General features: G+C 38.5%; 1 protein-coding gene across 1 annotated transcript in view; it reads right to left on the minus strand.

The window, feature by feature from the left end:
• Nucleotides 1-13,259, minus strand: part of LOC124858957 (cadherin-23-like) — a 191,272-nt gene that overhangs the window by 75,861 nt on the left and 102,152 nt on the right. Inside the window, exons 10-11 of the mRNA XM_047351298.1 lie at nt 9,583-9,732; nt 7,796-7,954 (exon numbers count right to left, since the gene is read on the minus strand). Coding sequence (XP_047207254.1) covers nt 7,796-7,954; nt 9,583-9,732 — 309 coding nt within the window. The remainder of the gene's footprint in view (nt 1-7,795; nt 7,955-9,582; nt 9,733-13,259) is intronic.

A 13,259-nucleotide genomic window follows, 5' to 3' on the forward strand; every position in this document is an offset into this window, starting at 1 on the left:
TAGTCACGTTGTGAAACGTAATTACGTTAATAAATCATATTTTACTTTTTAAATCAAACCTTCAACAATCTGCATTGTTGGTCTCATATCTGTTCAGCTTGATGCATTAAAGCCAACTGACATTTATTTGGTCTTGATATCCAACTGGTGCCCTGAGAAACTAATAATTTTAATTGTAATTAGTACCTGTCTTAAAACATTCTTTTCTTATAAGTAGCCTAGTTTATTTGATGCAGTAGAGTGCTGGGCTGTAGTGGTGAGAATCTCACTTTGGTAAGAAGGCAATCAGGTAGCAGAAAATCAGAACTGAAAATCAAGTTTTTAAGAAGGTTCTGCACAAAAAGTCACACTAGCGTTGATTGCCAATATAAACTCTGCAAACCCCAGGGTCCTCAGGCAGTAACTACAAGAGAGAAATTAGTTCTCAGTTGACCAGTTTGGTTAAATGATGTGTTTCTTCCCATCAGAGAGGTGAAGCCGGCAGGCAAACACTATGTGTGTGTGTGTGTGCGCGTGTGTGAGAGATAGAGTATTTCTGTATATATGTTTGTTTGACAGCTGAAACAGATTCACATGCACAGAGATGTGTGTAAAAAATATATTAGACAGTCAGGTTTAGACGAAGCTCACAGAAAGACAAGATGAGTCCGCAAGGGAGCCGCTTTGAATCCAAATTAAGTATAAATGGGGGAGAAGGTACAGCAGCAGATTATCCTTCATTTCATAGACTAGGAGGCAGGTTAAAGCTGCACGTTTCTCTGTCTGGCATTAGACTGAATTTGAATTGATTGGCTCCTAAAATAGTTTTTTTTTTCCGCAGGAGCTTTGAGAAGTGCAGAAAAGGAAACCAATTACTGGCTGTCAATGCATGTTGTCAAAATAGAGATGACCCGCAGTCCAAACGCGGAACACCAAACACTCCTCCGTTTTGCATATCTAAACACAGATGCAGGGATACCAAACAGAACCATGCACGCACACAGTGAAGATGTAGAGTTTCGGACAGTCCGAGTGATAGTCAGTGATAACAGATTGTCAGTTTATCTCTCTCACCTAACTTTTTAGCGGTTCTTATGCCGAATTTTTCAGATGTTTTCAGCTTCCCTCCCAGATTTTCTGTACCCACAATAAGTAAGGCACAGAAAACAGTTTTATTATTTTGCTGTATGTCTGAGATAAAACATAAAAAAATTGTTCAGCATTTACATCAATGCATGGTCAGTCTAAAGGTTGAAAGATTCTGGCTTAGATTATATTCACGAGGTACAAAGGAGAAAATGGAAAATCAGTAACATGTAGAGAGGAGCTTTCTGATCCAATGTTGGTATCGGATATGATACTTAAATCTTTTTTTAAAAATCAGACTGAGACCAACAATTCAGTCACTCATCTTTCTCTGAGTGGCTGAAATATGACAACGTGGAAACGGATAGAGACACTTTTGCAAGGCTGTGTATTTACCTCATTTACACTTTTGTGTCCAAACTAAAAATACATTCTCATTATTGTTCATATCATAAACACGATGCCATGAAGGAAGACACCAACTTTAAATTTCAACTGCTACTTTGGCTCAGAGCAACTGCTTGAAGCTGACTAGAATTGCATGCTTTTTTTTTACTGTGGAGACTTTCATGCTTTAGTGATGGGTAGTGTGCATTTAGGACTGCTCTGTTTCTCTAAACCATTAACGAGCAGGTGGGGTGCTTAAAGTGAATGCTGTGTGGTGACAAGATTGAACTGCCTGTTTCTATTATCTCCAGACAACTCCGATAAGAGACACAGCAAACCAGCAAGAGATATGAGCTGAACACTTCTTAACAATGACTCCAACAAAGTGGCAAGGATATCTTCACAGTCGTGGCGGCTCCAGAGATAAATTTATTTCATTATTTCAATCACGCACCCAAGTCCTGGAAAACACCTTCTGAGTATAGGGGAAAATCAGGGATGATTATAATGTGGGAAGAGGCTGCAGGAAGCAGGAACCTCTACTTTAAAAAGTGTCTTTTGCCTTTAAAAATCCAACACACTATTTCTGGCGGAAACCCACAACCTACTCCAGAGCTGATTAACTTTTGAGTATAAGACCTCTAAAAGCTTGAGATTTTACATGAGAAAAACAAAGTACACAGATTGTGTTATCTGTCTTCCAGCTCTCTCTGAATGAACCTGTTCTCTTTACTTTTCAGAGAGAAACATACATTCCAAAACTGCAAACGTGTGTAACCTAAAACATGAATTATTCACACTCTAAAGCTTGTTTTAATTAACCTTTAGTTTCACTTGTGTTACATACAGTATTTGTAATAGCAATGTTGCTTCTGATAGAGATGACTAAGAAGATCAAATTAGTTTAGTCAAAACTGAACAAGGCATGGGTTGTTTTGGGGACTTTTTACTGTAGGAACAGTAAGAGAAAAAATCACTGCTATGAAAAACAATTTTGAAAGTGTAATTTTTTTAAATCCTGGTATACCTTAACACTGATAACACAAACATTCAATGCAACAGAAAAATGCTGCAAAAGAAAACTGCAATCACAGAAAACAGAAGCATGAGTAAAATGCTGCATATACGAAAACAACAGCAAGTTAGGAAAATCTGCAAATGTCTCCACAAAATGGAAGTGCGCCAGACCACTAGGGGGAGATGACCACCAAGTCATAAAGGACAAGATCTTCAGCAACGACATTATGCCCAGACAAAACTTGGAGAGAAGAAAGAAAGGGTAAAATTTCCTTCATGTCTTTTTTAAACAAGTGGTCATAATATTTTACAATATTATAGAACAGCAGCATACCTACATCTGTAAAATTGGTGATCAATTTCCCATGGTGGACCGGTGCACTTCTGTTTTGAAGCGAGTTTGCATATTTTCTGACTTTGCTGCATTTTTCTGTTGCATTGGATTTTTGTGCTTGTGTGTTTTGGAGTTTGCATCATTCGTGTGTCTGCGGCACGTTTTCGCTGTTTGCTTCATGTTTGCACCTTCCAGCCACCGTAGATAACTGTGTGGTAAAGGGTTCTAAGGCAACTCTCAAACAATTGAAGTCCATTACTCTTAAGTGAAATCATTAATAACATCCACCTGCCTTCCAAGGAGTAGATGTCTCAAGGATGAACCCCAGGGTCAGATTGTCCAATGTTCAGTGAAAAGTTAAAGTTTATGAAAACAGAACTTAAAAAGATTGTGGTGAACTTGCCTATTGGTGGTTGACCTATCCTAAGGACTGTGGATCGACAAATCATCAAGAGGGTTACAAAGCACCAAGAACAGCCTCTACAGCTCTGCATGTCTCAATAGCCTCAGTAAGAAAGAAAATGGGCAAAAGTGGCATCCATGGGAGAGTACCAAAGCAGAAACCACTGATGGCTGAAAGGAACGCAAAGGCCGTCTCATATTACCAACAAAACAACTTGATGATCCTCAAGACTTTGTGGAAAATAATTAGTGGACTGAGGAGTGTAAAGTTTTTGAGGGTGTGTGTCCCATTAAAACTGGTGGAAAACTTAAAAAAAAGAACAACAGTCAAACATGGTGGTGGTAGTGTGCTGGTCTATGGAAGCTTTGCTTCTTTAGGTTATTACCTACTGTCTGTAACTGATGGAACCATGAATGCTACTCTCTAAAAGAAAATCCTAAAACAATGTCCAGCAACAAGTCCACCTCCTAATGAGTATAAAGAATCATGAAAAACAAATATTAAGGTTTTGAAGTGGCCTAGAAAACGTTTGGACCTAAATCCAATTGAGATGCTGTTGTTTAACATTAAATGGATCCCTAATGCTTGAACATATTTCAGTGTAGCTGAAATAAAACAATTCTGCTGAGAAAGGTTGGCCAAAATCTCTCCTCAGCAGTGGAAAAATAAAATACAAATACTTGATGACTGTCTCTGCTGCCAAGCGTGGCACAATTTTAGGGCTCAGTTACTTTTTACATTGGGCCTGGATTGCTTTGGACAACTTTTTTCTTTAAAATAAATTATCATTTCATTTTGTTTTTGTATTTGTTTTGTATTTACTCTGGTAATCTTTTAGACTTGGCTTAATAATCAGAAACATCTCAGTGTGACACCGCTGTATTTGGAAACTTAAAATTAAATGATATTCCCAGGTTAAAAAAGTGCAGAAAAACCAGTGTGACGATGTGACTAAAAGGCTTTCATCCCCCCCATCTGATTAGAGTTTAGGAACGGTGTTAGTCAATGGATTGTGCTTAATGCTTAACATAGCAGGAAATGCACAGAAACACACACAACCAGGGAATGGTTATTCTACACTATATTTAGGATTGAAACCTTTATTTGTCATTACAAATATTTACTGTGATTTAGTCTTTTGTCTGAGTCCTTTTCTACCACTTTTTCTTCCTTCTTCCCTTCGAGTCATCAGATACCAAGCGACTGCCTTGTGTATCACTGAATGGCAAACATTTTCTCCTCTGGTTTCGGAAGATCTGCCTCCTTTCATTTCTTATTAATAGTATAGCCTCAGTTCTTGCTTCTCTGTTTCACTATTAGATAGCTAATGGTCTTCAGGTAATGAAGTCATTCACCTCATTATAGCGTCCATATGTCTGCTGGGATGACACTTCATCTGCCTCTCCATACCCAACAGGCACTTCCATAAAGAAAATGTTTTTGTAATGTTCAGAACACCCAGCGGTACAGTTTACCCAGCACAACAGTCTTCCTCAAAGGTGCCATGACGTCTATCAAGCAATAGTTACAGCATCTAATTAGAATAAGATCTTTTATACATCTGATGCTATGTGTTGTAGAAACTTTGTGGAGGTGCTGAGAGAAAGTGATGAATGCTTTTTCTACAAGCCTATAAATTACTGAGTGGAGGATGTTTCCCTGCCGCCCCAGCTTGGACAGGCATTTATAGGGCAACAATCACACCACTAATTATAATTTATTTCAGTCATTCATCATTGTAATTCTCTCCTGCTCCTGGGAGCTCTGAGTTTTGGTAAGTAATGAGGTTTTCATTATGGTGTTATGTGATGGGGTGTACAGGTCATAGGACAGGATCCATTCCCAGGAATCATCTACATCAGACAACATACTTTGGTTTGTTTAATCAGACCTGAGTGTTCAAATAAACCCTGGATTTCTAGTAGATTAGAGCTGCATCGGTCAATAAATTATCACCAACAAAGGTAAACAAGTATATTTAAACACACAACTAAAACCTAAAACTACAAATATAAAGTAAATGTTAATCTTGTACAGGAATTAATGAAGAGGAGGCCTCCAAAGCCCAGTGGCCTGTGGGTTTAACCACCATGTATTGACCTTCAGGCTGCTTCCAGAGACTGTTCTATGTGTAGGTTAATCCACTTGCATGAAATATACACACAGTATGTCCAGCCCTAATCACATTAAAATTCTGTCATACTTCCCCATTAACAAAAACTGTCTGGTAACTTTTTCAAAATAATTACATTCAGACCTCTACTGGCCCAAATCTACATGGCATCTGTAACAAAACACATAATCTGCTCATTTTAACACATAATTTATGAACCTGGGAAAACTGGAGGACTATTAAAATGAACAAAAGCAAGATCTCAAATATCATCACAGCTAAACAGAAGGATAAACTTACAACATTTGATAATGACCAACAAAAAATGTCCACTTGATTGAGACTAAACTCAACATCCTGGAGCAATTAATAACAGGAACCAGAAGCATGCCTCTTAAGAAAGACACACCAAAGATTCATTATTACCAACTAGAGAGATGCGGAAAGTCACTCATAACCAGAGCTGAAATAAGAAGTGTCTCATCAATAACTACAGAAAAAGTACTAAGCTTTGATGAGTTTCCTGTAAAATAACAATGATTCCAAACAAAAGTTTCACACGGCTCACTAAGAGCTTTTCTATTTTATGTTTCATCTGCCAAAAACATTTATTTAGTTTTAATACAGTTTTCACTAAAAAGAACAGAGATATTACAGATGCAGACAGACTGATTAGTTATTATTCATTTAAAGGTTGGTTTAATGTCTACAACACACCCTTCTGAAAATGAATAACTATAACCTATAAGTGGATACATGCAAACTCAATATCTTTAAGGTCTGAGTCTGGATCTGAACTAGGAGGATGTCACCTAGAAGGCAGTGAGGTGCAGACTGGGACTGATTCAAATTGTTCTGAAGCATTTTGGTGACCTACTGTGAGGACTAAATACTGTGATGTTAAAATAAAACCTTCCCCATTTTAGCATTGGGTGGATTCTCTAGCATTGTAAATATAGTAGTAATCAGTGAGTTTCATCACAGAGCAGCCATGGTCCCAGTCACTATCCCATCTTCAGTTTGCATCTTGTGGTTTGGAGTGACTGAAAGCATGGAGCATATAAGTGAATGCTTAGAGTACAGATGCTAAAAGCACCCAGGAGGCTTTGGGATTGCATTGAGATCTGATTGCTCAGACCACATTCAAAGATAAATAAGTTTATGCCTAAACGTTTTTTCCTGCTGCTACGTGTGTGTAAGTGGGAAAAAGTAAGCCGTCGTTCACAGGAAATGTCCTGTTCATGTTGTTTTCTCCTTGATGACATATTTTATTGAAAAAAAGACTTGAAATATTGTCAAATTACCTCTGCAAATGATTAACAGGTGAACACTAGTGATCCAATAGCTGACACAAGTTAAATGTTTATCTTGAGTACAATGCAATTGAGTGAAACAGCAATAAAACTTGTGTAAACGTGCATTTCAGTAATCAAGTTTAATAAACCAGAAGCATTAACTATGTTTGCAGCAAAGCTGGCATTTCCAGGTGCTATTTTCCTCCACAGAAGCAGCACTGAGATGACACACTTCATGCCAGAGCACAGATCTCACAGAAGGTGTCACACTTCATTCTGTTTACAGTCTGTTTGTGCTTGGCTGCCAGCAATCAGGATTCAAAGGCAGGCCACACGCTCCGGCATGGGGCCAACATCAGCAAGACGTATCGGGTATTAGGCCATGCAATTTCCATTTCATGAGCACCCAGTCTATAAACACTATTGATTTTCACACCATGCGTTTTGGCACTTGTATCTAGTGAATTGTGGATTGTCACTGAAGTGACTGGTAATGAATAATAATGCAGAGTTATGGGGGGACACAGGGAGATATTTTCCGATACGGTTAAAACATGGCTGCTGCCGATGCTGTGAATAGAAACTGAAGGTTGGCGTAAAGGATGGAGCGGTTTAAAGATCACTTTACCTGATAGAAAGAAAACTAACAAAATAAGGCCTGCAGGGAATAAAGGCAGCTTTGTGTGTCCTTTTATTCACATCTACAAAATTAGCTCACATAATAGAAATCCAATTTGAAGTGTTATTTTTGCTATTCTGTTTTGTGCTTCATTTTTGTAAACAGCAAACAAGTTAAAATGTACATCACAAGGATTTAATTTCCCACTATAAGCTGCACTTTCAGAATAATCACCAGAATCCGTTATCCTGCCAAAAACAATGGCCTGCACAGGCAAACTGGAGAAAATACTATGATGGATTTTCCTTAAATGATTGCAAGGAATGTCACTAAACTAACCGTGGCCCAGTACTTTCATCAGAGGCAGCCTTTCTTCAGTTACAATAAATAATCCCACATATGGTGAAGTCTCAAGCCGACCGAGTCAGTTGTGTTGTTGTGACGGTTTTCCTAATAAAACACTTTGCGTGAAGGTCATGAGTCCAAAGCCAGAAAACTACCCAATGAGTTTGAATATTCTGAGCTTTGTGAACGCTGCAAGGTGACGTACTAAGATACTCACCAGGATGCGCAACAGTGATGTACCGGGTTCCGTGTTTTCAGGAACGCTGATGTTGTACAGAGGTTTGCTGAAGATGGGCCGGTTATCATTTTCATTGATCAGTTCAATGAAGACATGAGAAAATCCCACATGATCCGACATGGACTCGTTGGCATAAAGCTGATGAAACACAACAAGAAGGGTGACTTGCGCCCTTAGATGAAACACATCTTAAAGAAAGGAAAGATGCATCTATGCAACATGTTGATTTTGCAGATGACATTCAAACACATTAAGGCGGAACCCCACTTCACCGCGTGCCCTTCACAGTTAAGGCAGGTTTATTTGTATAGCACATTTCAGCAGCAAGGCAATTCAAAGTGCTTTACATGATGAAAACAAAAGAAAAGAAAACATTAAAAAAGCACATTTCAGTGTTATAATTGCCTTTTTCTCAAAACCTTTATATGGGGTTTCACTCTGACCCTTCCCATAAAAATAAAATGAGGTCGTATAGTAACTGTTTTACTCTTCTGTTGTACATGCATTGTTGCTGTAAAACTAGTGCATTGACTTCAAAAATCTGTTTAAATAAATAAATAATAAATATCAGTTTGAGCTGCTTTGGTGTTAATAAAATCCACAATAGGGGCTGTAGAGAAGAGCCAATGTGAACTCCCACATACTAGAAAATGTTTTACAGGTAAAAACAACTGACATCTTTCCATCGTTGTTTTAAGTTTTGCATTCGGTTAGGGTCAGTGTGGCATAAGTTGATGGCTGGATCCCACATAGATTACACAGGTAGCGCAGTCCCTCCAGGATGGTACATCAATACATGCCAGGACATGGATGAGATTTCAGGGCAGAAGTCGTTAGTCCAAGAGAGCTAGATAATGCCACAGAAGGTCTTTAATCCATTGGTAGGTATGGTATGTGCTCCTTTGTGCAATCAGAAAAAGGATGTACACTGCCAGAGCCAGGGAAAATACCCAAAGCAGCCCACTGGTGTGAGTGCCCACTGGTGTAAATGTCACTGAGCAAACAATCAGAAAGTTTCATGGGGTTGGCCTCAGAGCATAGCGTCCTCCGGGGGACTTTGTCTTCACTACCTGGTACTGTGTAACCAAAGTGACATTTGCCGTGGTATACCAGATTTTGCAGATCAATCCCTGGCACCCTGGGCTCTTCAAAGATGAGAGCAGGTTCACCCTGATCACATGTGACAGATGAAACAGCATCTGTAGAAGCTGTGGAGAGCTTTGTGCTGCATGTGATATCGTTTGGCATGGCCAGTTTAGTGGTGGTTCAGTAATAGACCATAAGCATGGGCGGACGAACAGACCTCTATTTGCTGGGCAAAGGCACCCTGACTGTTATTAGGTATCAGGATGAAATCCTTGAACCCATTGTCAGACCATACAGTGGAGCAGTGGGTCCTGGGTTCTTCATGGTGCACCACAACGCTGTGTCTCATATGGCAAGAGTACGCAGCCAGTTCCAAGAGGAGGAAGGAAGTTATACCACTTACTGGCCTCTACATTCAATCTGTAGCCACAAGAACCTCTCTGGGATATTGTCTCCACCCAACATCACTTTTTTTTCATCTGACATCTGATGAGTTTTGAAATTGTTCCTTTATTATTTTTAAAGTTATCCGTAGCATATTAACAAGGCCAAAACTCAGTTTTGGACCAAATGTTTGTAACAAATATTGTACTGGTCTCATCTGAAATTCCACAATCATAGATTTTTTTCCATGGAAAGTGTAGTTGGACATTGTAAAAACACCCAAAACGAAAACTCACTGAAAAGCTGTAGCTCTGAATCAGTTCATAGTCTAGTGGTATGGCAACCCTCACACGGATGTCGGCACGCCCCTGCACCGCTGTGGGAGAAATGGTGAAGTACGCTGAATTGTTTCCAGTCAGAAACACCTGGAACATACTGTTCACCCCCTGCCGAAAACAAATGACAGAAGAGACGAAATTTAAAAACAGATAAAAAGAAGATCTTAAAGATCAATGTCAGATTTGCTATTTTTAAGGAAAGACACAAATATTAATATTCATCTTTTACTGCTTGTGAATATTCTTGCATTAAAAAAACAAAAAACAAATCCAACCTCTAACTGGAGTACACTAATTTTAATTTACTGAGGACAAAATCATACCTTGAGACATTTTGGATCAAATCTTGTGTACCTACTGAACTGAGAGGTTGTAGGACTGGATGTATAATGGGAGATCTGAATCGTCTCATAAATGCTGATGATGTGCTGCTCTTATCCCACTACAGAGCAGGTCTGCAACAATTTGTAAGTGTTTTACCCTAGAAAGATTGAATTTCTGCCTGCCTGCCTGCCTGCGAGTGACCATTCTTATTTGCACAATATCTGTACATTATAAAGACTCCTGGTCCCTCTCTTCATCTCATTCTACAGGATTTCTGTAGGATTTGGGAAAGGGGAGTGAGATGGCAATGGAAGAAAGTTAATTTAGCTGATTATGTAGAGTAAAGGTTAATGATCCCATGCCCTGTAACAAGCTTCCCTGGGCAACAGAGAAACAGGGTCACAGCGTTACAGAGCCTCCACCTGCTTAACAATGGGCATGCATTTTTTTCCCACATCCTAATTGTTATACAGGACTCAACTGAAGCAGTTGCTAGTCGAAAACACAGTTTTCAATCAAATTCCACGTTTACATTTATTATTTTAGGATTGAAACTGGTTATTTCTGGTATCACTCCTAAACAGCCATGAGGCATGTAGAATGTATCTTTTGGTTGTTTTGGAAGTTAATCTGAGATGAAGTTCTCTAACAGTAACCTACAGAGACTTTTTCTTACCTCCATTAGTGTCCTGCTTACTCTGCATCGCAACACCTGGGGCATCATTCAGCCTTGTTTCCCACAGTTTTATTGGTTTTAAACTTTTTAAATCATTGCTCTGCCGGTAGATATGTGCAAGTTTAGAAGAGTAGCTATATTCCTGTAGTCATTTCCTTACTTACGATCAACACATGCATTTATTGTCTCAATAAATTCTGCACCAATGACAGGGGATACTGCATTCATCTTGCATATGTTTATTTGCTAACACAATATACATACAACATAAAAAAGGGAGATTGTAGGAATGCATAAAAACTAAACATACAAAATACTTTACAAAATGTTGTTCAAAAAGCATATTTATCTCTTCTGTACCTTAACCATCTACAAGTGCTACACTTTCTCACAACATATTTTTGGATGCAACATATATAAAAAAAAAAAAAACATTATCCACAAAAATGTTTGAATTAAGTCTGAGTGGATGATCACCAAGCCAGTAAAAGCTGTTAAAACAGTGAGCTTTAATCATTGTATTGTATGACTTATCAGTAGAAAAAAAGCTTGATGTGAACATAAATGACAACCATGACTATCTGCCTCAATACAGATACATTCCTGCTTTCTTTTCCCGCTGACACAGTATAAGTTGCCAAGACAATGTTTATGATATGCAGATTATCTGAACTGGGAAGTCTATTAGAATTTCTCTGTGCTAAACTAGTGGGCTGGTGTTTAGAACATGCACAGTGTTGTTTTATGCGTGTTTCATCTTCTCTCACGTCTCCTTCTAGCAGAACTTTTAAAGAGCAAAAACATCATGGGGAAATCTAAACCAATTCAGGGAGTGACATCACCGCTCCGAAATAGCTCTGGCTGTCTTGAGGTAAGAACCTTTTGCCAAAGCACTCCTGCGTTTGATATATAAAGCTGCAGGGCAGCCAATCACGCAGTTATTGTGGCGAACAGAGGGAGACGAGTGGAGTGGTCGGTTGGCATAATGCTGACAGTTCAAATAGCCCCCTTGTTTTTGTTTTCAGCTCTGGAAGAACCATTGTAGCTGATGGCTCCTATTTAAAAGACCATCCAATATGCAGGGATGTCACTTCAAACTGCCCATAAAGGTAATTGCCCGTCCATTTGCTACTGCCTCTAGCAGCCCCCAATAAAAGCATCCTGTCAGACACGACTGCCACAAAGTTCAGTGACAAGTTCTGGCAGGAAAAGTTTTAAATATGCCAGCCAAGCAGAAAGGATCACAGGGAGAGTGAGGAGTAACAATGTGAGTCAGAGAGAAGTTAAACGTCTCTTTGTATTTTCTCACGCTTAGAAAAAAATGACTTTACAGCAAAGGTGTACTGGGTTGTGAATGAGTGTGTAAGTGTAATAAAATGACATGCAGATTTAAAATGCCTGAGACATCAAATTTTCATGATAAATCCAGTTACATTTAAGTAAAGGAAACATTGATACAATATTTTAAAAAGTAAATTCATGCCACTGAAATGAGATATATGGTCATAATTTCCCTAGAAAAGGCTTCTCATTGGCTACTCATTGGCGCTTTTATTGCACTCTTTCATGACATCAGATGGGAACCCTTGCAGGCAAAGCTAAAGACAGACTAGATCTTGCTATATTAATAAATACACACATAGATTTATATATACACATTCTGATAAATCCTGCAGGCTGTGGTTTTTAGTAGTTGTTAACATTAGATTAATTAGATCAGTTACTAAGTTAACTAAAGTATTAGAAACCAAACAATTAAACATTAAATGCACCAAATTAAGCCACAAATGAACTCAGGGAACAAAACACATGAAAATATCTGGATCCATGAAACGAAACAAGAAGCAGTTCAACTGGTTTGACTTCCACAGAATGAGTTGTTTTGGACTTGCTACCGGATTTATCACCGGCTTTTGTTGTGCGATCTGGAGCTCCTCCGGGCTTCACAGTGGACCGGAGCAGATACAGTGTAAATCCAGGATTACAGTAAATACAGCACTGAGTGAAACAACTGGAGGCGAAGTGAGCAGCATGGAGTAGCAGCAGACACAAGGGATGATTCAAGATCTGAAGACACTACCTGGTGGGTCATTTCTTTAACTTTATATTAGAATCTTTAGAGAAACATTTATTTAAATATATCATATGCACCTGTAATTTATCTTATTTTAATAATAATAATAATTTCAGATTTTTAATTATAAATAATAACTGCCCAATTTCTTAAATATTAGAATATTTTCTTTAAATTTCTGCATTTGAGTAAAAAGCGTGTCACAGGCACTTTAAATACCATAACAGCAACAAAACAATGTAAAAAAACAAGAAATAGTTGCAGGTCATTATAGCCAGTTAACATGTACAAGGCATGAAGACCAAAGGCAGGTTTTAAATCTCCATCACTACAAGTATTGAAATTACCCAAAGTGACCATGGCAACGCTGGAGGAGCTGCAGAGATCCACAGCTAAGGTATGATAATCTCCAGACAGAACTATTAGTCATGCATACATGCAAACATGGCTTTAATGGAAGAGCTATAAGAAAGAGAGAAGGGATGCAGCAAACATAAACAACATAAAGAATGAATGTTGGTCAAATGAGACCCAATTGTGTGGTATTTGTGATGAAAAACT

The sequence above is a fragment of the Girardinichthys multiradiatus genome, chromosome 22 (genome assembly GCF_021462225.1).
Source record: "Girardinichthys multiradiatus isolate DD_20200921_A chromosome 22, DD_fGirMul_XY1, whole genome shotgun sequence".
Lineage (NCBI taxonomy): Eukaryota > Metazoa > Chordata > Actinopteri > Cyprinodontiformes > Goodeidae > Girardinichthys > Girardinichthys multiradiatus.